The sequence below is a fragment of the Paroedura picta genome, chromosome 3 (genome assembly GCF_049243985.1).
Source record: "Paroedura picta isolate Pp20150507F chromosome 3, Ppicta_v3.0, whole genome shotgun sequence".
NCBI lineage: Eukaryota > Metazoa > Chordata > Lepidosauria > Squamata > Gekkonidae > Paroedura > Paroedura picta.
The window spans coordinates 53219060-53246277 of record NC_135371.1 but is presented as its reverse complement, the minus strand read 5'-3'; the positions used below and the strand labels follow the sequence as shown (position 1 = coordinate 53246277).

The 27218-nt window shown below is 42.3% G+C and overlaps 1 protein-coding gene across 1 annotated transcript in view; it reads left to right on the top strand.

The window, feature by feature from the left end:
• Positions 1-20375: 20375 nt before the first annotated feature.
• The window catches only part of SLC6A11 (solute carrier family 6 member 11), a 173974-nt gene continuing 167131 nt past the window's right edge, over positions 20376-27218 (top strand). Inside the window, exons 1-3 of the mRNA XM_077325695.1 lie at positions 20376-20683; positions 21048-21280; positions 26764-26898. Coding sequence (XP_077181810.1) covers positions 21061-21280; positions 26764-26898 — 355 coding nt within the window. The 5' untranslated portion in view covers positions 20376-20683; positions 21048-21060. The remainder of the gene's footprint in view (positions 20684-21047; positions 21281-26763; positions 26899-27218) is intronic.

Genomic DNA, 27218 nt, shown 5'->3' with positions numbered 1-27218 from the left:
ATAAAACAGATAGCGAGAAAAAACCTTTCAGAGTAGAAAATTGCAAAATCAGGGAGCTAGTACAAAATTTAAAATATATAAAAATGTATAATTGATGTGTACATTATTAAAAATGCATAGTAAAATACCTCTAAAAATCTTCACTTAAGCTTAAGTTGTCTTTTCCGTGTGCTAAGCACATGAGCACAAAATTTGGCAACCTGCTTAATAATATGGCCCCTACTATTCCACAGGAGGAATTTTACTTTTTCTTTCTTTGAGCTGGTGGAGGAATTTCTGAGTAATGGGAGGATGAATTTATTTCTTGCAGAGCTAAAAGTAGGGCACCTTAAGAGGACGTGTTCGATTGACTCTATCTCCCCGGAATTACAGGGGCAGAGTCTTTCAGCTAATGGGGTTTTCTTGAAGCGACCCACCAGCATGGCAGACGGTAATGCAGAGCATCTAGCTAGTGTGAATGCTCTCCTATAGTATTTTGTTTCCAAATAGGAGAGATAGTCTGCAGAGGCTTGAATATAGCTGGAAAACAGTTGTGCACCATACCTAGGGGAGCGAGAAAGGTCAGTTTGACGCTCTGTGTCCTCAGTCCTTTGTTTCACTACAATTTTCGCCTGATTGTACCCCAACCCGTGTAGTGAAAGTGAGGAAAAGCCTAATTTTATAATTTCCCTCTCGGTGGCCAACAGCCACTGGGATTTAAAATTGTCACAGAGGATTGAAGGAAGTAAACCAGCTGTGGCCCAGTGCGCCTTTAACCATAGGGAGATGGATGAAGTTACTGCTTTTGCTTTGAATTTTGGAAACCCTGTCTCTAGGCATATCCATGAGTTCGAAACACAGTTTGGAACCTGAAGTAACGCTCTAAGAAATTTTGTTTGAACCCGCTCAGGTGGGGCAAAGCAAGAGGTTGGTGGCCCTAAAAAGGTCCCGTAAGCCATTTGAGCAATTGTCTTAGCTTGGAAGAGTTTGAGTGCTGCTGGAACAAAATAGGCTCCATTGGAGCGATGGAATTTGAGTATATTGAGGGCACTTCTCTCCCCTATGTTTGCAAGCTGTCTACAGTGTCCGTGCCTTGATCCTGAAGCCTGAAAAGTAACTCCCAGGTATTTGAAGGACTTCACCTGTTCTAACCTCTTTCCGGCTAAGCGCCAGATCCTAACTCTGGGGCGATTGCTGAAGGCCATTACCTTAGTTTTTAATTCATTTATTACCAGGGCTTCTTTCTCACTGTATTTCTCCAGGCTTGCCAGGGCTCTGTTCAGACCGACAGGGCTTCTGGACAGTAAGACCACATCATCAGCATAAAGGAGGGCAGGAATGTGCTGCCCTGCTAATTTAGGTGGGTGACAATCTATGGACTCAAGGTGGCTCTCTAAGTCATTGATGTAAAAAATAAAGAGTAAAGGGGCCAATAAACAGCCTTGTCTGACCCCTTTATGAATTTTAATCTGCTCTGTTAGGTGACCTTTCCTACTGCATCTGACTCTGAGTGTGGTCTGCTCGTAGAGAGAGCGTATCAAAAAACTGAGTCTTTTATCAATTGTGGAAGCTTCCAGTTTCTCCCATAGTCTGGGTCTTGAGATGGAATCAAATGCAGCCTTGAAATCTACAAAGGCTGCACACTCCAGGAGGAATATTTTTTCAACCAGATGTTGTATTGTTAGACAGTGCTCTAGAGTACCTCTGCCCTCCCTGAACCCTGCTTGCGTGGGTACAATGATCCTTTCCTGTTCCAGCCATAAGATAAATTTATCCAGCAGATGTCTGGTGTACAGTTTGCTAACAACACTTAGTAAGCTTATTGGCCTATAATTGGCAGGGTCATCTCTCTTTCCTTTTTTAAAGAAAGGGATCACAACGGCCATTTCCCAGTCTCCAGGTATCTTTCCAGTGGAGTCAATGAATGTGAAAACAGATGCTAGTTAGGAGCCCACCAGTCCTTGAATTCTTTAAGAAGTTCTGAAGAGATGCCATCCCACCCGGGGGCTTTCCCTTTCCTTAGTCTCTCAATGTGGGCAGTTATCTCACTCGGGGAAACGGGGAGCCATTTGGGTAGGTCAGCAGGATCTGGAGTTAGCATAGGATGGAGGGGAACATCACCATACATGCTTTTAAAATAGGTAACCCATCTGTCCACTGGGATGATTGAGTCAAGTGGGGTAGGCTCTGTTCTATCACGTTTAGTTATCATCTTCCAAAATAAGGATGGGTTTTTGTCTCTAGTTGCCTGAATTAAGACTCTCCACTGCATCCCTGTGAACTCTTTTTTCTTTCGGATAACTAATTTTTTATAGCTTTTTTAATGGGTTATCAAGCTGTCCCGGACTTCCTGACTTGGGTTCCCTAGAGCTTTAACAAAGTTTGTATAAGCCTTAGTAAGGTTTTTTTTTTTTTTTTTTTTTTTGCAGTCATACTTTCACTATCGAACCAAGGTTTAGAGATCCTGGAGCCCTTTTTTCTGTTATCCCTTTCCTGAACTGGTTTAAACAAAATGGACCCCAACTTTAAGATGAGCTCTTCAAGGTCTGTTACTGGATTGTGACTTTCTGCAGGATTGGCACAGGCCGATCTAAATAGCTGCAGATCATAGTTTTCCAGAACTTCCTTTACCGAAGACTGTAGATGAGGGGACCACTTCACTCTACACCTTGTCCTAGAGAACACGTCGAGTTCTATTGGCCACCGTGTTTCTAGGTGAGGTGGTGTTGAGGGGCTAGAAATCTGCAGAAAAAAAGGGAAATGATCACCTTCTAAATAGGGAAGAATTTGAAAGTTCTTAACTTGTACTAATAGGGATGAGCAGACTAGCAGATATAATCTATGGTGCTACATCTGGAGCCTGCCACGTACGTATAGGCCCCTGGATAGTCAGCTTGTACCGAGCCATTGAGTATGTATAGATTTTGTTTTAAAGCAAAACTCATAAGGCAAGACCCTGCAAAATTCGAATGTTGATCCCTAGAAATTCTTGATAGGGGAAAACAGACTAATGCATCTTCGGGATCTTCAAGCAACACTGGAAACTTTTTTCCAAGAGAAGGATCATCAGGTCCTAAGCGTGCATTTAAGTCTCCTGCCAGCACTATTCTAGCCATGGGATGCTCCAATAACAAATAGGATATGTAACGCTCTAGTTTGACCCAGACCTCCTTCACTTCTTTCTTCTTCCTCCCCGGGGGCAAGTAAACATTTATAAAAAGAATAGACCCTCTCTCCCAACCAAGATGAACTGCCATCGCAAAAGGCTTGAGCGGCGCAACTTCTGTGCATTTAACATTTAATTGTGTTGAAATTAAAATACCTAACCCTCCCTTCAATCTACCTGGCCCTAAGCCAGGCAGAGCTGCTAATTCGAAGGCCTGATAACCATTCAGGATTAGGGGCACATCAGTCCAGGTCTCCTGTAAGGCAATAATGTCATACTTTCTCCTAAAAAAAGGAATACTCGAGCCCTCAGCAAGGCAACGGAACCACCCTGCAACATTCCATGATAAGATGTCTAAGGTGTTGTTTGTAGTTTTGGTATGTTTTCTCTCAACTAGTCATGCAGAGAAGGCTGTTTCTGGTGGGGGAAGGTTCACTACTGACTCAGTTCCATTGTTCTCGCCATCATATGTATTTTTGGGGTCTTCCACCTGTGCTGTGATCCCCTCTGAGATCGCCAAGGTAATATGTGGTCCAATGCAATCTGAAGTGTGATAAGTGGTGGAGATTAGAGACATATCTGTCGGCGGTTTCAATTCCTCTGCCCTCATGTGATGTTTTTTAAATAGAGGACAAGTGGGAGCTCTAGCTGTACCATTTTAGAGGCCTTGCATTTCTCCTGATTTTGAAACATCATAATCCATACTTCCCATCTCTAATAATTCCTGGGCCAGAGATTTGGCATTGAGTTGATTTTGGAGCTTTTGGCTGGGAAATATGTTATGGAGGACCCGTGAGTCCAGTTCGTAATCGTCCCCAATAACTAATTGCTGTGGTAAAGTTAGGTTCCATAGTTTTCACTTCTTGAATTTTTATTTCTGTCTTTTCCTACCATTCCCATCTTGTTTGCCCCTGCCTTCACCTTTCCAAGATGTTGGGCTATCTCTGGTTTCTTCAAACTCACATTCATTAGTGAGCAGGAGGTTGATTCCAAGGGGAGCATTGAACTAAAAGAAATTGATCTTTCTCCCTTGGAAGCATAGGAGGAGTCTAGATTTATTAGGTTCTCTCCATGATTAACGTTGTTTGTTTCTGGGATCTGAATAGGGGATGTATTTAGGTTTCTGGAGCATTTCCTTGAGTTTAAAGTTGAGATCCACTGGTTAGTTGTTAAGCATTGTCTAATCACCTTCTGTTCCTGGGGGGGGGGGTTACTGCCCCTTTCTTGTTGTAATTGCTACTTCCAGGTAGCATTTTATGAACAGTTGACACCTTCTCTCTTTTTCCTTGTGCCGCTGGCCCTTTAATTATACCTCTTGGATTAGTTCAGGGGGTTCTTAGCTTGCAGAGAGGAGGACAATTTGTGACTCCTCTAGTCCCGCCTTTCTCATGATGTGCTCCGCATACAAGTTAAATAGGCAAGGCGACAGTATACAGCCTTGCCGAACTCCTTTCTCAATTTTGAACCAATCAGTGATTTCATGTTCAGTTCTCACTGTTGCTTCTTTACCTGCATATAAGTTTCTCAAGAGACATATAAGATGCTCTGGTATTCCGATCTCTTTAAGAACTTGCCACAATTTGTTGTGCTCCACACAATCAAAGACTTTGCCCTTCTTTGGGATTGGAATATAAACTGACCTTCTCCAAGGCTCTGGCCATTGTTGAGTTTTCCAAATTTGCTGGCATACTGAGTGTAGCACTTTTACTGCATCGTCTTTTAAGATTTTGAATAGTTCAACTGGAATGCTGTCACCACCACTAGCTTTATAGTTGCTCAGACTTCCTAAGGCCCATTTGACTTCACATTCCAAGATGTCTGGCTCCAGATCAGTAACTACCCCATTGTGGTTATCAGGGATGTTAAATTCGCTTTTGCATAGTTCTGTATAATTTTGCCACCTTTTTAAAATCTCTTTTGCTTTTGTGAGGCCCCTACCATTTTGGTCCCTTATCATATCCATCTTTGCATGAAACATTCTCTTCATATCTCCAATTTTCTTGAAAAGATCTCTGGTCCTCCCCATTCTATTGTTTTCTTCTATTTGTTTGCACTGTTCATTTAAGAAGGCATTCTTATCTCTTCTAGCTTTTCTCTGGAATTCTGCATTCAATTGTGTGTATCTTTCCCTTTCTCCCTTGCCTTTCACTTCCCTTCTCTCCTTAGCTATTTGTAAAGCTTCCTCAGACAGCCATTTTGATTTCTTGCATTTCTTTTTCTTTGGGATGGTTTTAGTTGCTACCTCTTGTACAATGTTGCGAACCTCTGTCCATAGTTTTTCAGGCACTCTGTCTATCAGATCTAATTCCTTAAATCTATTTGTCACCTCTACTGTATATTCATCGGGGATATGTTTTAGTTCATACCTGAGTGGCCTAGTGCTTTTCCCTACTTTCTTCAATTTAGCCTAAATTTTTCAACAAGAAGATGATGATATGAACCACAATCAGCTCCTGGTCTTGTTTTTACTGACTGAATAGAACTTCTCCATCTTTTGCTGCAGATCACATTGTCAAGCTGATTTCTGTGTTGACGGTCTGGTGATGTTCATGTGTAGAGTCGTCTCTTGGGTTGTTGGAAAAGAGTGTTTGCTATGACCATTATATTCTCTTGACAAAATTCTACCAGCCTGTGCCCTGCTTCATTTTGTACTCCAAGGCCAAATTTGCCAAAAGATCCTGGTTATCTTTTGGCTTCCTACTTTAGCATTCCATTCCCCCATGATGATAAGCACATCATTTTTTGGCATTGCTTCTAGAAGGTGTTGTAGGGCTTCATAGAACTGGTCAACTTCATCCTCTTCAGCAGCAGTGGTTGGGGCATAGACCTGGATTACTGTGATGTTGAATGGTTTGCCTTGGATTCGAACTGAGACCATTCTGTCATTTTGGGGATTGTATCCCAAGACTGCTTTTCCTACTCTCTTATTGATTATGAAGGCTACTTCATTTCTTCTGCAAGATTCTTGTCCACAGTAGTATACCTGATGGTCATCTGAATTAAATTCACCCATTCCTGTCCATTTTAGTTCACTGATTCCTAAAATGCCGATGTTCAGTCTTGTCATCTCTTGTTTAACCACGTCCAGCTTGCCTTGATTCATGGATCTGATGTTCCAGGTTCCTATGGAATAAAAATCTTTACAGCATTGGACTGTCTTTTCGCCACCAGTTACTTCCACAACTGAGTGTCCTTTCAGCTTTGGCTCAGTCGTTTCATTCATTCTGGCGCTACTTGTACTAGCTGTCTGCTCATCCCCAGTAGCATATTGGACACCTTCCGATCTTAGGGGCTCATCTTCCGGCGTCATATCATTTTGCCTTTTGAACTTGTCGATTGGGTTTTCATGGTAAAGATACTGGAGTAGTTTGCCATTTCCTTCTCTAGTGGATCACCTTTTGTCAGAGCTCTCAGCTATGACCTGTCCATCTTGGGTGGCCCTGCACGGCATAACTCCTAGCTTCACTGAGCTACGCAAGCCCCTTTGCCATGGCAAGGCAGCGATCCTTGAAGGGAGAGAGCATTTGTTACTACCTCTCAAAATTTAGACTCCTAGAATTACTAATTTCCGTATCATAAATTCAGAAGACAGGTCTATCTTAGGTAACAGACTGACAGTTTACTGATCACTGGCACTGTATTAATTGTATGGGTAATTAAACAGTATAGTGAAGATCCCCTGCATTTAATAACATTGTGGCTGGTTTTTACATTTGAAGTTACTTTCAGCTGTTTTTATTCCACATCCATCTGCAGTTATTGTCCAGAACTGTGTCCATGAAATTGTTGGACACGGGATAATGCCTTCAGAAAGGTATTTTAAGGTTTTATTTAAAATGTTTTTAATCCCATGCAAAGCTGGGAGGACTTGACTATAAATAAGGAAGTGTTCCAGTTTTCAAATCCATTTGTTGTTATCAGTACTGGAGAGACATTATTATAGAACTATATAACAGTGACATAATTTGTGAGACTTCTATTGACAATGTGTAGTTCTAATTGTAATGCAGAACACATATTACTCTGTTAGGCACACCAGGTGCCTAATTTTTTTAGGCCATAGCAAGTTGCCAGCAAATCTGTCCATTGTATTTCTCTTCCAATGCTCACCCGAGTTGATTGCTAGAAAGCTAGAACAATCAATTGAACACATGTGCCTTCTACTATTTTCCTACAATTACTGTGTCAACAAAAAATCTCCATCAATAAACTAGCAGTCTGAATCTAATCATGTTAATTCAGCTGACAAATACAGTTAAGTAAATGCAACGTACTTTTTAATTAAGTGTTAAACTCAAGACAGATAATAGTTATGACAAATTTTCTCAGCCAGGGTTTCATGAAACCCTGGGGCTTCTTGACAGACCTGAAGAGGTTTCCCAAAAAGGTGGGAGTTAATTTTATGTTTTAAAATTTGTGAAATATGTATCGTGTGATGTGACCATATATGGCCAATGATGGGCCTGGAGGGGGTGGGAAGGGAGGAGGCCACTGGTGGGTGTGTACACAGCTAAGCTTCACAACCATATTCTGTATGATCCTGCCACTTTTGAGTTTCTTAAAGCCTGAAGAATGTTTCAGGGGTTTCTCAATGGTAAAAAAGTTAAGAAAGGCTAAGTTATGAGAACAGAAATTGTTTTCAATAAGGCATCACTTTCCCATAATCTATACAATTCTTCTGCTCCACATCCGGTCAAAAATATTTTGCATCAAAAACCCATACAATGTTTTATAAACAACTATTCCCTTTTAAAGCTGAAAAAACACAAGTCTCCTTCTTCAGCTTCTGGGGGAAAAAACCTATCATCTAGCTTCAGCTTTAGTTATATGTAGTAAATGCTCTAACACAGGAGATGATTTTTTTAACACGTGAATTTTTTAAACACGTTGTAATTACTTTCTGATTCATCAGTTCATATCAATGTCAGCATTTGCTAAACTAGAGTTTCTGCCCAAACTGGGCAGGTTAATATCTTGAATTTACACAAAAACTCTACATTAAAAAATAAAAACCCTTTTTCCTCATTAATCTGTTGTCAGCTGACATAGTCAATAGTGAGGTTAACAGGCCAGGTCCGTCTATGGGACCTCTATGGGAATTGAGAACGCCCCTGAAATCATCTGCATTGTGCTATAGTTCCTCAGTGGATGTGTAAAGTATTCCAAAAATGTAAAAGAAGGATACGTTGGGCTAGATGTCCAATGAACAAGGAAAATGATAATAGGTAGCTGCAAAAATACTCTTAAAGTTTGTTTAGCCTGGAAGATGGCCCCCTGGCTTAACTTGTCTAATCTGGCTACTTGGATCCATGCCATAATAATACTGACATCAAACTATTGCAATACACTGTTCATGGGTCTGCCCTCAAAGTCCATTTTGATACTGAACTTAGTACAAAATGCTGCAATTTATTATCAGGAGATGCATATTACAACCATTCTGCAGTCAATCCATTGCTGCCTATTAGTTACAGGTTCATTTAAAGGTGCTGGCTACCACTTCAAACTCTTCATCGGCTTGAGCCTCCACATCTGCAAGGCTGCCTGTCCTATGCTTCACTAAGACAGCTTTCCTCTTCTGAACAAGGCGTACTGCAGGTGCCATTCTGCAAATGAACAAGATCAACAACTGCTCATATTAATTAATTAATTATTGGAATTTTTGCACATTGCTCAAGGCAAGCTAAGAGCCTCTTGTGGCACAGAGTGGTAAGTGGCAGAAATGCTGTCTGAAGCTGTCTGCCCATGAGGTTGGGAGTTCAATCCCAGCAGCCGGCTCAAGGTTGACTCAACCTTCCATCCTTCTGAGGTCGGTAAAATGAATATGCAGCTTGCTGGGGGGTAAAACGGTAATGACTGGTGAAGGCACTGGCAAACCACCCCGTATTGAGTCTGCCATGAAAACACTGGAGGGCATCACCCCCAAGGGTCAGAAATGACTCGGTGCTTGCACAGGGGATACCTTTACCTTTTACAAGGCAAGCTGGCTCATGGCGGGTTACAGAATAAAAGAAAAAATCCCACAGTAAACCCCCACCTTAAAACAATTAAATGCAATAATAAAACATTTCCAGGCATAAAAGAACTGGCATGGCCTTGAGGAACGGCTTAATTGAGAAAGTCAGGAAGGCTTCTGTTGTGTCTGTGGACATTTGGAGACCAGGAGCTCAGGCACAGAGACTGAGATCCAAAATCTTTGTTTCAGCAGCTCATGGTTCACAGCCAATCAGTGAATGGACTTAAGGACCAATCACGGGCCTCCATTAAGGGCCAATTGTGCAACTGGGAGGAAGTTGTGAATGTGTATGTAAGTTCCCCAAGTTCTGCTTGCTATTGTTCAGTATTTCTGGTTCAAGGAAAGCTGTTGGTTGTTGCAGCTGAGGGTCGTGTCTTAGTGAACTCATGGATTTAATCACTTCTATGCTTCTGTCATTTCACTATGAAAAACAAAAATGTTTGGGAGGACATTTTTATAAAGATAATAGAGCTATATTATAATGGAAAGTTCAGGAGAGTGCTTTAATAAAGGGGAGAGAACAGTAGATGATACTGCTCCATAAAGCAAAAAAGCCTGTTGTAAAAAAGAGTGGAAAGGCCTTGGCAGGCCTTGTCCAGGCAGGGGAGAGTGCTGGTGGGGACTTCCCTCCTCCCTCTCCCCCACCCCAGGCAGGACCACCGAGGCCTGGAGAGGCTGCGATGGGCCTTCACAGGGTGGGGGTGGGGCTGCTGACAGGGACTCCCTCCCTCCCTCCCTCCCTCCCTGACCTGGGCAGACCTGCTGAGGCCTGGAGAGGCTGTGGTGGGCCTTTTTGGGCCAGGGGGGAGCACTGGTAGGGGTCGCAGCCTTCCCATTCACATTGTATTATTAACTTAAATAATACCATTGAATATATAATTTTTAATATTCAAGCTTTGCTTCAAATTTCTGTAACCCTAATCCTATTACAATGCTTATTAGATGTCAAATCATAGTGATTTATACCGAGTAATCTGCCTTGAGGGGGTTAACAAGCCTGTGATTTGCATATCTGGCATTTCTGTTTAAAAGGACCCCAAGTAGATGATGTGAGTTCTTTCAATATCCAGGATCTAGTTTCAGTTGTTACATTCTTAATATATGTACATTCTCTCCAGTAAGAACGTTAACCAGCCAAATGGGCTGATGCCATAGCCAAACGCAGAAATATTACATCATCTCTATCGCTCCTTTATAATAATTACAAAACAAGAGAAATGGAATATAGCCTCTTATCACACCTGCACCACAATATTAAGTGACCCAATCCAGCTTGAGAAAAAATGATTGCATAACAGTATACAATAAAGTACTGATTTTAGTGTCAGCTAATTTTGAATGTTGGGGATTAAGAAAGGGATCAGACTACTTAAATAGAGATCAAACAGAAAAGAAACAAATATACAGCCTTACCATGAGTCCCAATTTGGCACAATAATTCCAGTCAAAAAGGAAGATTGGAAGAAGAGATGAGCAAGTAAACTGTGTTGCTGTGTTCAAGATACAGAGCTAGGAAACAAAATATCAGAATAACAAATGAGTTACACTAAAATTTATATATGGTCACAATAACCCAGTGTTTGGATGAGCTAGTATCTCATTGGGTATGGCTATGGGGAAACCAGTTAGCAATGTGGCACAGCAGCCTGCAACTGGTAAAATGGAATGCAGACTCGAGAGTAAGGGACACAAAAAATCCATATGTTGCCTGAATAGAAGGGTACAGGGCAGTAGAATACGGTCCAGGAGCAGATTCAATGAGGAAGAATTCCTGTGATGTGAGCAGTGGAAGGGGTTTGGAAGGAGAACCCACTACAAAAGGGATGAGTTTAGGACGCCTTCTATATGTACCTAGATACCTAGTACCTCAAATGCAAAGAAGAAAACACATTACTAGGGCAGCTCAGTCAGCAAAGGTCAATAGAAAAGGTGGGAAGTGGACTGGGCTACTGTAAATGCATTCATAAATGATCTGAAGAAATAAGTTAATAGTTAAGTGGCAGGAATCCAACCTATGTGTTACATTGCAGTGCTTGGATTTACACTGGAGAATGCATAGATTTCAGCTAACAAGCTACAAAGGGCACTTACTAAAACATAAACAGTTCGATTTTAACCTCACAATGGCCTAATGCTCACAGATTGGCCATGTATGTACTGGCATGCAATTAACTGGTGGGTCATTTTATTGTCATGCTTTTCTCAGATCTCTAACTGGCCAGAAGTTTATAGGAATAAATCAATGATAATTAACCAAACAAGTTAACCAAACAAGTGTTTTGTGGCCTCAGAAGGAGGCCAATGTCAAGTCCAGATTACCAAGGAAGGGCAAACAGGTGCCACATCCATGGAAAGAGTTTAAGGACAGGTAACTGTCCAGTAAATAGATGCTTTTATCTTATCTCCTATTGGCCACATCAACTGCAGCCTTATCTGGGGTTTTCTTGCTATGGGCTGCCTGCAAAGACTGAATCCATGCCCAACCTTATGGGGAAGAATAAGGAGTGGCACTTTGAAAACAGTAACAAAGCCTACTTAGTTGCTGTTGTTCTGTACATTGTTTTTGTTACATTTATATACAATGTCATATGCTAAATAGCCCTACATACCCAGTGTTATTAGTTACTTATTCATTTTGGCAGTTAATTTGTCCTTAATTCTCCATAATGTGGACTATACAACACATCAATTTTTCAGAACGTCATAAACATATGGAACAGATATTGCAAAGGAAAGCTATATGTGGCAATATTTGATAATATATGGATGTACTACCAACTGCCAACAAAATTCATCATCACTATGGATTGAAAGTGCACTATTAGTGCCAGAAAAAAATGCATTCCCTGAGAAGCATACACTATTATATCTTGATAATGGATATTCTTTCAACTAACTAAAAACTTAAAATAATCTAATCCAGTAGTACTTTAAGTGACCAACAAGAATTTGGGAGCATTTTAAAAAGAATGTTGACTTTCAAAACTCATACACCCAAGCCTCTTTTTTGTCTCTGGGAGGCTAGTGGACTGCAATCTATTGCAGACCAACACGGCTACCTTCTGAAAGTAGACACCAAGATAGTATATCTTAGTTTCCCAAATACTATGATAACAAAGTGAGAAAGAAGGTGGTATTTTGTACATAAGACAGAGAATTAAAATATCTTGAGACTAGTGTCAGAAGATAAAATGGGCTCATGTTTTCCCTAATGCAAAATTTATCTCAAGGTTTTACATATTTCTAATACAAGCCCAAATGGGGATCACAAAACAATGAAGACAGTTTTGATTCTACAATAGATTTACCACCCTTAGAACAAATACCTATCTAGAACAGCAACAGGTAAGCAGCCATATACCAAGTTTTAAAAATCATGGTAAGTGGCATTTATTTTTAAAGAAGATATTCTTGACTGTAAAACAACAACGGCAACAAAAAAAAAAGAATGCCATTATTTTCATTATATAAATTCAGCTGGACATCAGCCATTTGGTTATTGCTCTTTGGCTGAAATCCAGTTCAAGGTTCTGCCAAAAAGTCTCACTAGCATTCTTATACATTTTAAATAAATAGCATCATAGAATCAGATTTTTAAAATGTGGAGCAGTTGATCTGATCAATGTCATTCATTAAATGCTTCCTACCATTAATGAAATGGTTCCTCAATTATAGGATGTGGACACTAATGCCTCCGAACTGCCATATACTGATATATGAACATGTACAGTAGTCCTACAGATTGTAACATTTTGGCAGAATGAAATAAAACCAGAAATACTATTTTCCCTTACTTACGGAAGGGGTAAAGGTAAAGGTAAAGGTATCCCCTGTGCAAGCACCGAGTCATGTCTGACCCTTGGGGTGACGCCCTCCAGCGTTTTCATGGCAGACTCAATACGGGGTGGTTTGCCAGTGCCTTCCCCAGTCATGACCGTTTACCCCCCAGCAAGCTGGGTACTCATTTTACCTACCTCGGGAGGATGGAAGGCTGAGTCAACCTTGAGCCGGCTGCTGGGATCGAACTCCCAGCCTCATGGGCAAAGCTTTCAGATGGCTGCCTTACCACTCTGCGCCACAAGAGGCTCTTACGGAAGGGGTACCAATATGTAATTAATTTAAAATCTCACCTTTCTTGCCATAATCAGTAACTCAATTTTACAAAGTCTGCCAAAACTGACAAGATATCAAAATTAAAATGCTCCTAAAGTTTTAAAACATCAGCAAGATTTGAGTAATTACTGTCACCTTAAATTGGGCTTTGTAGCAAATAAGTAACCAATGAAGCTGTTCAAGAATACAGCAATATGTTATAGAAGGCAAGCAACCTATACCACCTGATGCTTTTACATACTTTTAAGGGAAGCCCTGACAAGTATAATAAATGGCAATAATCTGGCTTTGAATTTACAAAGGCCTCTTCCAATGCATTCCCCAAAGGTCACTAAGGTCCAGTGACATCTACTTAGCGTCCCCAGCCCTTAAGAGATCAAATTGGCCTTTACCAGAGCCAGGGCTTCTAGCCTGGTGGAATGTTCTGCCAAAGAACCTGCCACTATTGATACAGTTAGTGAACTGGATGCTCTGTGGCCGTCGAGGGGGTTAGTGTTTGATGGCTTCAAAGTGGACAAGTTACTGGGGTCAGTGAGAGTGACCACGTGCCCCTTAGACCCCTATCCGTCCTGGTTGCTTAAATTGGGCGACCAACAGATAGGAGGCCCCTTGAGGGAGATTATCAACCTGTCCTTGACATCTGGAGAGTTCCCTGAGGAGCTTAAGGAAGCCATGGTCTGCTGTTTGCTGAAAAAAACATCCCTGGACACGCTAGACCCTGCCAGCTACTGCTCAGCCTCGCATCTTGTGTTTCTAGGGAAGGTAGTAGAGTGGGCTGCGGCAGACCAGCTCCTGGTATTCTTGGAGGAAACTTCAGCCTTGATCCATACCAATCTGGCTTCCATCCTGGCCTTGGGGTGGAGACCGCGCTGGTCACCTTGACGGATGATATCCAGCGCCAGCTGGATCGAGGCGGTTCTGGCATTCTCGTGTTGTTAGATCTGTTGGCCACATTTGATGGTCTGGGATGTCACCAATATGTGGATGACACCAAACTCTATCTCCTAATGGACGGCCAGCCAGACTTCCCCCCCCCAGATACATTTGCCAGTTGTTTGGAAGCAGTGGCTGGATGGCTCAGGCAGAGTTGCCTGAAACTCAACCCCTCCAAGATGGAGGTCTGTGGCTGTGAAGAAGAGGACAGAACTAGGAAGCATGCCTCCCATGCCTGGATGGTATGCAATTAACATCTGCACCAGTGGCCAGGAATTTGGGAGTGACCTTTGATGCCTCCCTTTATGGAGGCTCAAGTCACAAAAGTAGCCGGGACGGTTTTTCTCCATCTTCTCCATCTTCGCCAAGCCCAGCTACTAGCGCCCTACCTGTCCTCGGAACACCTGGCCACTGTGATCCATGCAACGCTCACTTCCAGACTGGACTTCTGTAACTCGCTTTATGCAGGCCTACCCTTAACTTTGATCTGGAAGTTACAGTTGGTACAAAATGTGGCTGCTAGGGTCCTCACTAGGACATCTTCAGCCGGTACTTCGTTATCTGCATTGGTTACCAATCTGTTTCCGGGTCAGGTTTAAGGTATTGGTATTAACCTTTAAGGTCACATGTGGCCTGGGATTGCTTGGGTGCTTATGCCCCCCGCACAGCTCTTCGCTCTATGGGTATGAATCTAATGGTTGCCCTGGGCCCCCAGGACATTTGCCTGGCCTCGACGATGGAGCTCTTCCGCCAGGAGTATGGTTGAGGCCAGGGCAGAGCCCCGGGTTCCATCTTGAACCTCCAAGATCCATCAGTTCAGCTCCCTCTCTCACGGAATTGACGGTACGACCTCTGACTGAACAAGGTAGGGTTGGAGGCTTTAGAATGCCATCATTGTTTGTATGTTGTAAAATGGGAATTATGGGGTTTTATTGTGATTTTAATGTTTGTTTTGAAGCGCTGTGAGACCTTTCGGGGATTGGCGGTATATCAGTCTATAAATAAATAAATAAGATCGGACTTATGGTTGAGGTCCAATGAGAGTTAACAATCAACCATGGATCAGTTGGCAAACTTATATCATGCTCTCTCCAATTCTGGACTAGAATTTTTTGGGCAACATTAGTATAGTCTGTATTGTGGATTTTAATATAAACTAGGTATTAAATTTAAAATGGTGTAATCTGTCCTGAGTAATTCAAGACAGGGCACAATATAAATTTAATAAATAGTTTCCAGGTACAAGTAAATATGAAAACACAGACACACTTCACTATTGGAATAATTTGTTCTTCTAAGATAGTACAAGATGTAATAACTGCCTACCCCCAGTATTTCTTGGGATCAGCACCTCTAAAATAACATTAAAAAGCCTTAAGGAGGCATTTTGTTCTGCATAGAGACCATTTAGTTGCTCTCATGAAGCGCACAAACTTGAAACAAGAGACAGCTTTGCAGCTGTCCCCCTTCAACTGTTGTCCAGAGATGGACTGATTTTGAGAATGAAAGCTTTCCCCATGCAATCATGGCACACAGCCACTGATAGACCTATCAGCCATAAATCATTTTAACCAGTCATCTTTTTTCAAGTAAAGGTATTCAACTCAGATGGCAGAGTATATAACTCCTGCTTGAGTACAGGATGAATTCAAAGCCAAGAATAACATGATGCAATCCTGGATAAGTAGATAACCTGAACTGTAAAATTTTTATCAAATTTATGTATTAAACAATTTTTATGTGACCTTTTCACACAATCAGGGCCCCCAAGGCAGTGCACAGAAAAAAATTGAACAATTAAAAATGCTAAAACTATAACATAGTTGAACAAAAATACACAAAAAACTTCTGATCTATACTTTTGTAGGCAGGCCAGTTCAAGGCAGAGTCTGCACTTACTTTGTTTATTCCATTGTCAAGCCTGTTGAATTCAGATCGCTTTGAACTGGGTCTTCCTCTCCCCCCCCCTCCCCATTGAAACAGGAAAGTCTTCTGCACGTGGTTAGGGAGGTTCAGAAAGGGGGAGGAGCCAAGCCTCTTTCTTTCTTTTCTTGAAGGGGGGGGGGAGAGGAGCCAGGCAGGGAGCCTCTTTCTTTTCTTGGAGGGGAGGGGGAGAAGATCGAAAAAGGCAGAGAAGGTAGAAAAAATCCAGGACCGACAGAAGTTGAGAGAAATTAGGGGCTTCTCCTTTAAGGCAAATTCATCACATGACCACCTGTGGCCAATCACAGGTCCTCTACCACAGAGGAGAGCCCAGATTCAAAACAATGCAATTTTATAATATATTCAGGATTAAAAGCACTCTAAGATATCGCACAATAAAGGTAGGGTCACTCCAGATCAATCCTTCTTGCTGCAGAAGGAAATTTTAAATCGCCCCAAATCCAAACGGAAATCGCATTCTGTGTAGAGGACAGGGACTGAATCGATCTGGGGTTGGAATAAAAGCTCCATGCAGTTTACACCCAGGTCTCCTCGGGAATAGTGAGGGCCATTCCGCACTCGTTCAAAATTGCACAATGGTTGCAAATTGAAATCGCTACTGATTTGCTGTTATACACAACGTCGTTGACAATCTGCAACACTCCTGAAACTGATCCGCAAAAAGCGCTTCGTTGTAGCGCTTTCAGGGAAATCCCAAAAAGTGGATTCACCCTCCGGAAAGCGCTACACTCTTGCAGCCAATCTGCAACACTAGCGGGAAAGTTCTGTGCGTTACCATTGTTGCGGCTTCTGCAAAGTTCCTCCCCCTGGCTCTCTCCTCTGATCTTTCAGCGAAGTGATCACCATTTTTTTTCTCAGAGCGAGCGGAGATCAACACACCGGCGAGCCTTCGTTTACCCAGCAAGGCTTCCCTGGCTGCAGTCCCTCCCCAGAGCTGTTTAAAGTCATCAAGCACCAAGCAGCACACAGCCCCGTTTGCAGGTTTATTTTCCCTTTATTTTTCACTCTATTTTCGGCCGCAAATCGCGCCCGTGCGGGGGGGGGGTATTTTTTTTCATTCGGGGGGAGCGTGGCAATGATGAAATGGCAGCTCAAACACCACCTGCTAGCTAGATGGGTCTTTCCATTGCAACGAATCAACGCAGATTTGTTGCAACGTGTTTTTTTTTTAACCTTCCTTAAAGGGAAAGGGGCTTTTAGGGAGCATGATAACGGCCGTCCATTGGCTGCTTGTTTGATTGACGGCCAGGGGCGGGACAAAGCTCGGCAATATCGCTTCCTGGCTAGAGATTTTTGCCGAGACCGGAAACCTGTGGGAAACAATAGAAACGCAACTGGATTCCACTACAAAGGCAGGTATGCATAACGACAAATTCCACTATTTAAAATGGAGTTTTTTCGTTCCGCAACCAATTTGCTACATAGATCCTGGTGTGGAATGGCCCTGAGATTTGGAGGGTGTCACAAGGAACTGTAACACAGGTTTGTATCTAGTGGATCAGCTAAAATAACACAGTAGCCTTCCCAAGCCTCAGCCTAAATAGGTAATCCTGATCACTTGAGTGGATGGCAAGTGTTGAGCTCCTGTGACCCTTGTTTGCAAAGCAAGATTGCCTACCACCAGGTGGGACCTGGAGATCTTCCAGAACTATGTTATCTCCAAATTATAGAAAACATTGCCCCTGGAGGAAACAGTTACTTTGAAGGTAGATTATATCGCATTATACTCCACTCAGGTTCCTCCCCTACCCAAACCCCTGCTCTCCCATACTTCACCCCCAAATCTCCAATAATTTTCCAACCCAGAGATGGCAACCCTATTGCAGCAATATAACACAACATTTCTTTCCCGTTTTTATTATATGGTCCTGCCCAGTGCACTGAAATATTTCCTATACCAATCTCATCTGTCAGATTAACTTCTCCCTTATTAGCATCAGTACTTTCACTTTCAGTTTTAGCAACTTAAATACCCTGACTTTTCAATTTATTAATTATGATGATGATGTTATCCATTCAGTCATGTCTGACCCTTTGTGATTCTATAGGAAAATTTTCACCATACATTTCTGTCAATGACTGCTTCTTTTAGTTGGTTCATGGCCATCCCCATATTGGCTTTGATCATGTTGAGCCAGCACATCCTTTGGCAACCACATTTCCTTTTGCTGCTGACCATACCAAGCATTAATAATTTTTCTAATGAGTTTGATCGCATGATGTGTCCAAAGTAAGCGAGCTTCAGCTGTAATATCTTCCCTTCTAATGACATAGTTGGTTTGCTCCTCTCTAAAACTATCTTGTTGGTAACTTTGGCTGTCCATGGTATGCGCAGCATTTGTCTCCAACACCATAAGGGGTGAAGGGTTCCCTGGCCCCAACATTTTGAGCTGCGTTTGTTTTCTGCAACTCCACTAGTGATATGGGAAAACCGTCCTAATTCAGGACAGGCAGAATATAGCCTAACTTCTCCTGTGTTGGGATTCTTGCTCATTGGTGTCATTTTTGTTAACAGACTGTACAATGTAGGTCATCTCTACAGTACTTTATGGCTTGGAATCTGAATGCCTGTGGGTTCAAACAAACAACTTAAATTAATTTATCTATTTAGAGTCTATTGTTTTTGCAACAGGAAGATTATACCACCAAAAGAGTCTTACGCTCTGCCACCTCCAACTGGCTGCGGATCCCTGGCCCCAGAGAAGCGCGTCGGACCACAACAAGGGCCAAAGCCTTCTCGGTCCTGGCCCCCACCTGGTGGAACGAGCTCCCTGAGGAGATCAGAGCCCTGCCCGAACTTTCACAGTTCTGCAGGGCCTGCAAGAGGGAGCACTTCCACCAGACATTTGCTTGAGGCCGACCGACTCAGAACACCTGCTGGTCCCCCCCAGACGCCTGCCCATGACTCTCCCAAAGTTACTGTTAATTGTTATTATATTATAATTGTGGTTTTGTAATCTTTTGATGTTTCTTAAAGTTGTTTTGATGTTATGTAATGTTCCATGTAAGTTATAATGTTCTGTGTAAACCGCCCAGAGCTGCAAAGAAATGGGCGGTGTAGAAATCTAAATAAATAAATAAATTAATTAAAGGGTATACCTCCCACCAAGAAGCTTGTCTCATTCTCAACAACAAAAGTGTTTGAGTTTGTTGGATACAGAGGTGGGAAGCTGGGGGGCAATTGTATGCCCCAACTCCTGCTGCACCAAGAGTCCCCAAGGGTGTTACATGTGTCCCTCTCTATTGACTCACTCCACAATCCAGGTCCAATAAGAAATAGTTTCAAGTCTGTGGAATGCTTAGGTGGAAGTTTGTGAGATGGTATCACTTCAGCCCCAAGAATCCCTCAAGGGTGGTCTCTCTATGAACCTGCTCCACCATCCCTGACCAAACAGAACGGCTTTCAAGTTCAGCAAGAGGGGCAAGAAGCCTCAGTTGTCCCCTAGGAGTGCTTTATATATACCCATGAATGTAAAATGTGACCACTTTGTGTTTGTAGACATAGGTCTCCTACAGGCATTTTGGACCGACTATTGTCTGCAGCCCCTTGTTGAGTGCACATCATCATCTGTGAGGCGGATAAAGTATGAAATCCTGCATAGATTATACAGAAATACCTCCTTTCACCATCCATCAAAATCTTATCTCACAGAGTATATGGGGCATTCCTTGTTTTCATGTATTTCTCTGCACAAAGCAAACAAGCACATGGTCCCCTGTCGAAGTGAATTCACACCTGTTTAGGTATTTGTTTCAGAGCCCACCTTTCCCCAATCTAAATAAATGCAGTTTTGCGCTTGGCATTACAATTCTGTGGAGAGGTCTTGCGTCACTGGCCTTTGGTTTTCTCCCGTCTTGCCTGTTGCCCCTTCGGAAGACGCCCGCCTAGTTATTGCCCCCGCCTCAGCAATGGCAAAAGCTCTCCCGCTCCCCTGCCGCCTTCTCCATGGTGTCCCTGCGCTTCCTCCGGCTTTCCGTGTCAATCTGTGCACGGGCTACCGCCCCTGCCCCCCTCCCTCAACTCGCAGATTCCAGAAAGGTGGAAACGGGCGGGCGCAGACCATGGCGGGCGCAGGAGATGCTTTTTGGTGTTTTTGCACGCTCGTTTTTTAGGAGGAGGCGCGCGGGCTGGGACGTTCATCTGGCACCGAAGCCGGAGGGAGGGGGCAGGAAGGCGGGAGAGCTGGTGGGACAGACTGAGGTGGGTGGAGGGGGCGGGCGTAATACGTTCCCTTCGGCAAAAGCCGAGCAGTTGCAAATTTCCCTCAGCCGCGTGGCTAGCCGGGAGCATCCCAGCCTTTCCAGACAGGCAGCAACACTGAGCAGGGAGGAAACAAGACGTCCCTGCCTATCACAAGCCCCCCCTGCGCTGCTGCGGCCGCCTCCGCTGCTGGGCGCCTGCCTCACCTCAGCCCCCCTGTCCCCAGCTCCCCGTGCAACAGGGAGAATAGTGGCAACCCAAAGAAGCCTATTCAGAGGCGGACTCCGAACTAGCATCGACCTCCTCCCTTTCTCAGCGGCAGAGGCCCTGGGTAAGTACTGGGCTAGTGGCAGAATCCAGGAGCCTTCCCACCTTGTCGGGTGACGCTGGGCAGATGCAGAAGGCTGCAGGGCAGTCCTAGCGGTGCATAACTGGTTCGCGGTGCTGGCATTCCTGGTCGGGGAGGGATTGTAAGATACAGTACAGTCAGTGCTCTTCTTCTCAATTTCCATTTGCTACTAGTAAATAATTACATAGCCAGCAGCAGACCCTGTGATCTTGCAAAGTTTGCACCTTCTGCGCTTGTAGCCCTTTCTGAAATGGAGGAATTGCAATAGGGTGTTGCTGTCAGAGTGGAAAGAGATTTCAGCATCCATATCTTCCTCACTGCTCCCTCTCCTTGCATTCTTCTTCAGGTTGGAAAGAGTCATGACAGCTGAAAAGACTATACCTATAATCAATGGCAAACCGGAGGATGCTCTGGATCCTGAAGCCTCAAGTACCAACTTGGTCCACAGCAATGACAAGAAAGTGCATGAAAGGGGCCACTGGAATAATAAGGTTGAATTTGTACTTTCTGTGGCTGGAGAAATTATTGGGTTGGGAAATGTGTGGCGGTTTCCATATCTCTGCTACAAGAATGGAGGAGGTAAGATGACATCTCGTATCTTGTATATATTCATAATTTAATATGCAAGATCATGTGGTGATTTGTTTGATATCAAAATGACTGTTCTCTTGAGAGGTTTTTGGACAGAAACACCTGTGGGCATGATCTACCAGCCACTCCAATAGTGACACATTATTTTGGACGAGATTCAAGAATGCATGGAATTAATTGTATAAGTTATTGATTCGTGTATTTCTGAATGTACTTTATGCTTTTAATAATTGAGATTGGTTCAGTATTCCAGGTGTGAGATTTCTGCTCCTGAAGCTTGTTACTGGTGAATATTGTAGTTTTTAAACAAATTCCAGATGAGTAACTATTTAGGCCAATACATTTATTATGGCCACAAGTTTTTAAAGGTAGCACCTTACTTCATCAGATACATAAAAGAGGCAGTGAAAGAAAATGTGTGGATGTTTATATACATCTAGCACCTTTACTGAGATTGTTATGCGTCTGATGAAGTATGGTCTTGACTATGCTAAGACGTTTTTCACAGCAAATGTGTTTTATATTTTTAAAGTTCCATGGAAGTCTTTACGATTAAACTTTGGCTTATTTTTCACTTCACTCATATTGGCATCTGCAATATTTGATGCAGAGATATGTGAAATGTTCAGTACCTTAATTCAAACCTAAATTTGTTGTTTAATTACAGATCAGGTAGATTTCATTGTCATTGCTATAGAATGCTGTAATCAGCAACTTTAAAGGGTCTTTAAAAGAAATTATTCTGTTAGCAGAGACAGCCATGATAACCACAGAACTGGTAATAGTTCTACACAGTAATGATTCCAATGATTTAATTTAAGAGTCCTGTGCAGGATTGTGACCCTTACACTCACTGAAAGGAAACCTCTATACAAATTGCTTGAAACACTGTCAGTTGAATGATACTGTCATGTTTTGCTTATTGGTTAAAGAAGTGAGTATTCTAAGAGCTACTTCAGGCATTCTAAATTATAGGACTTGTAGGATTTTCCTTGTTTGTCTTTGAAAACTGAGCCGTCATACCATAGCAAAAATTGCTTTTGAAACTCTGTTCTGTTTTAGTAGTGTTTTACAGCACTGAGTGGAAGTGTTGGTAGAAAGGACTGCTTCTGAGAAACACAAGGCAAAGCCTCTAAAGTATATCGCATTAATTGTATGATTCTTTGGATTTGGGCCAGAATTGCTACACTTCACAGACACAGTAAAGGGTACTCTTATGTTCTTAGGAAGTGAGATGAGAAAGACAGCTGGTTGTTGTAAGCAAAACCGGGGGCATATGGGTGCTAACTCAAAGCTACATGTAAACTATGTGTCTATAAAGTAACAAAACTTTAAAACACATAAATGGATGAAGTGTAAAATATGAAATGTCAGAATGTTCTGAGGTATTATAGCTAGCTGGTATAGGGGATGGGGGTTACTTGCGATGTTATTGCACATTACAAAATATTCAAACCATCTGGAACCTCAAAGATAGGTATGGTTGTTTTAACAAAATGAAGTTTGGTAGAATAAATATGCCCAGCAAAGTATAGCCACAGTGAAAAATGACAAGTTTCAGAAATTTGTATTTGTACTACTGTTCACTGTCAGCTTGTAATCCCATATTGGCAAGTGAGAACCTTTGAATATAGTTAAATTTACCTGTGAATAATTATTTTACAGTATCAATCTTCAAAATGAAATTATCATTGGAATAGCTCCACATATCCAAAAGAACTTTGTCTTTCTTGTAAAGCAGTCCTATGTCAACCCTCACCAAACATGTACAGTGGCTGTTGGGATCCGGCCTAAGGATTTGTAAAATATGTATTCTACACAGACCTGTAAAAATCTAAACTTTCAAACACTCCTCAAATGGATGAGAGTTGTAGCATGAGTAAAACGTTGCCATAATGTGTATATAAAGAAACTCAGAAAGAGCTATTCTTCACATGGGTTGCTCTGCCAAGAATGCTGGGCCAAAATCATCTTTCTTGTCTCTGTGTTAACAAACATCAAAATGAATCTGGCCTCTTTGGTGTGCTAGATCTCTAAGAAGCCGAGTGTGTAGGTGTGTTTGCTTTCTGTTATTGCCTTCTGTTGCTACACTGTGCAAGAAAGCAAGGTGAAAAGAACTGTCCTCTTACAGTGATGTTGTTTAGTGCTACTCCTACTACTCATTGTTTTTATTGAGAAGGTAAAGAAGTGAGGCTATACTATCTGAATGGCAAGTGACCAGCCAGTTTTCACCCAGTCACTGGAAAGTTAAGTTTGTCAGGACAAAACATAAAGAAGGACTAACATAATAAACGTATAAAGGTAAAGGTATCCCCTGTGCAAGCACCGAGTCATGTCTGACCCTTGGGGTGATGCCCTCCAGCATTTTCATGGCAGACTCAATACAGGGTGGTTTGCCATTCCCTTTTCCAGTCATTATAGTTTTACCCCCCAGCAGCAAGCTGGGTACTCATTTTACCGACCTCGGAAGGATGGAAGGCTGAGTCAACCTTGAGCCGGCTGCTGGGATTAAACTCCTAACCTTATGGACAGACAGCTTCAGACAGCATTTCTGCCACTTACCACTCTGCGCCACAAGAGGATCTTTTAATAAATGTATAGGAACACTTATTTATTTGGCTATGGGCCAAATATGTGTCTCTGCCAGTAGGATGCCAGTCCCCAGGTGGGACCTGGGGATCCCTTGGAATTACAGCTAATCTCCAGAGTGAAGAAGAAGAAGAAGAAGAAAAGTTGGTTCTTATATGCTGCTTTTCCCTACCCAAAGGAGGCTCAAAGCGGCTTACAGTCGCCTTCCCATTCCCACTAAAGTGATCAGTTCCTGAGAAAACGGCTGTTTGGATAATGGAATCCATAGCATTGTAGTCCACTGAGATGCCTCTCTCCCTCACATCCCACCCACTCCCAGCTCCACCCCCAAAGTTTCCAGGTATTTCCCAACCCAGAGTTGACATCCCTGTCTGCCAGTCACAGTTCTCTCAGCCTCACCTATATCACAGGGTGTCTGTTGTCAGGAGAAGATGAGTAGGCAATTATAAGCCACGTCAAGACACCTTCAGGTAGTTAAAAGCAGAGCAAAACAAAACAATACTACTTCTATGTACCGTTTTCAGTGATTAATGCAGTATGTTCCATTTAACTCATGATTTCATTGCAGCAACCTTAATTTCATCAAGGAAGTATTAGAGTAATGCTCATTTTGGCATTTTATAAATATGCACTTAATTAAAGGAAAAACACCTCTAGTATCTCCTATTGTTCCACTTAGTTAAGTGTGGAACCTCCAGGGGAAGAGTCTTTCCACAGGAAAAAGGCTTCATATGCAGCGGAGTGAAATAGTGGGATACAACCCTCAATTCTATCATCAATATCCATTTTTCCTTTGTTTCTTCCTTTCTTATAGTTTTTTCTTTGTTTCACTTCATGTTTTATAATATTACTAGAATTAAAGCCCATTGTAGCAGATACAACAGGCGCTAGCAGGGGGAGAGGGGAGAAATAACAAAGAGAGAGAGAGAGAGATAAAAAGGAAGAGAGTGATTAAGATAGAGAGAGCTTGGCATTGGGAAGAGTAAGGGTTGTCCAGTCTCTAAGGGAATAAGGTTGAATATGTGTGTTGGGGGGGGGGGGCTTATGGTGGCATGGTGACAAATGAGGGTGTGGAGAGATGGGTTTCAAGAACCTGTGGTTTGGAAAGTTAGTTGAGTGTGGGAGAGGACTGACCTTTGGTAATTGTGGCATAGTAGCTACAGATGAGCTTTCAAGAGCTCAGCAGGCCTCAGTTGTCTCTAAGCAGTTTAAAATCGCCTTCCCTTCCTCTCCCCATAACAGTCACCTTCTGAGGGAAGTGGGGCTGAGAGCTCTGAGAGAACTGGGAATGGCCCACAGTCACCCAGCAGGCCTCAGGTGTCTCTAAGCAATTTAAAATAGCCTTCCCTTCCTCTCCCCATAACAGACACCCTGTGAGGGAAGTGGGAATGGCCCACAGTCACCCAGCAGGCCTCAGGTGTCTCTAAGCAGTTTAAAGTCGCCTTCCCTTCCTCTCCCTATAACAGTCACCCTGTCAAGGAAGTGGGGCTGAGAGCTCTGAGAGAACTGGGCCCCCAGAGCCCCCAGTCACCTAGAAGGCCTCAAGTGTCTCTAAGCAGTTTAAAATCACCTTCCTTTCCTCTCCCCGTAACAGTCATCCAGTCAGGGAATTGGGGCTGAGAGCTCCAGTTTAAAATTGCTTTCCCTTCCTCTCCCCATCATAGGCACACTGTGAGGGAGGCCGCACCCTGATTGGCCCGTATTCCCTTGCAGACACGCTCCTCCCACAGGGCTATTTCACAAATATATGGAGGAACCATGGATACAATATACATATTATATAAATGTGTATGAATTTTTTATTCATCCATTCTTTTACCAATCATCCCTAGGTATAAAATTTTATGTTCAATTAAAAAGTGAACCTTTACTAGTACAATCATTTTTATGGTATATAGTATAGTACCTAGTAAAGACAAGTTTATTGCAAGGTTATTTAGTGAAACAATATTTATCCTCAGAGTTAAATAACAGCATAGTGGGTTCTATGACATAGAACAAAGTGTAAAAAAATATTTAACTGTTAGAGCTAAAGTGGTCCCATTTCAGCATTTAATTAGTAACCGCAGGGAAAAATTCTCCATGCTAAGTAATATTTTTGATTATTAGCAGAATTCTCTTAGAAGCTGACAAACGCACATTAAACATACTGTATTGATGCTGCCGAAAATTACTTCCACGTGGCAATGGATTCCTGCATGGGTTTTAATTTTTAGAATGCAGCTTGGCTGTTCGGGTCTAAGTCTTCATTGTTCTATTACACATGTGTAGTGAGGGTGTGGTGACTTGCAGCTTGATCGCTGAACTCAAGTACAATATATTTTGTGGGTCATGCACAGATCAGTTACTACAGGGTGTTAATGTTTAATGACATCCCTATACACGGCCACCTCCATCAGTATCATAGTAGTTATCTATTTTTATTTTATTTATTTTGGATCTTCTATACTATACCACTTCAAACTGAGTGCTTTTCAAATTAGTAATTAAGTGAAAGGATAGCATAGCATTCATGGGGTTAAGCTAGAATCTTGCTCTCTGAAGTTCTAATTTTTTTGCTTGCAAGGAGTTTTTACATGGGGGGCATTAAAAAGCTGAGTTTACCAACCGTAGTCTAAAATGGTACAGTCCATTCTGATTCCTATTCTGCTGCAGGTGTAGGCCAAGCCTGCAACAAGTTACCATTAAGGGGCAGACATTTTATTTCTGAAGATATTCCTTCACCATCAGTGATGTTCCTCATAAGTAAATGTGCTGTCTGCATAAGGTGATGAAGTGGTGTTGCATGCTGTAAGTCCTGTGTACTGAATGCATAAATGCTTGATTTCATTTATCTTTAATGAATCTCTGGTGGCTAATCTGTATACAATGTTTGCTTTTAGGTGCTTTTCTCATACCATATGTGGTTTTCTTTATTTGTTGTGGAATACCAGTCTTTTTCCTGGAAACTGCTTTGGGACAGTTTACCAGTGAGGGTGGAATTACATGCTGGAGAAAAGTTTGTCCATTGTTTGAAGGTATGCATTAACTTTCTTATTCATCTTTATTTTAACATCTCTGTAGCTGCCTTTTTAAAAAAATGTTGAAAAATAGCACATTTATAACAATTTTGCAAGCAGAATGACATTTTGTTGCCTCTGAAAGCTACTCTAGTTCTAAACTAAACAGGATTAAAACAGTGTTTTAATGGGAGATCACTAAGGAAGTCCAGGCTCACAATGCAGACAGTGGCAAACCACTTCTGAACATTTCTTGTCTTGAAAAACAACAAAACCAGTTACTTTGTTTCTACCCTACATTTCTCCCCAAAGCAGTGTGCATTGTTTTCCTTTCCCCC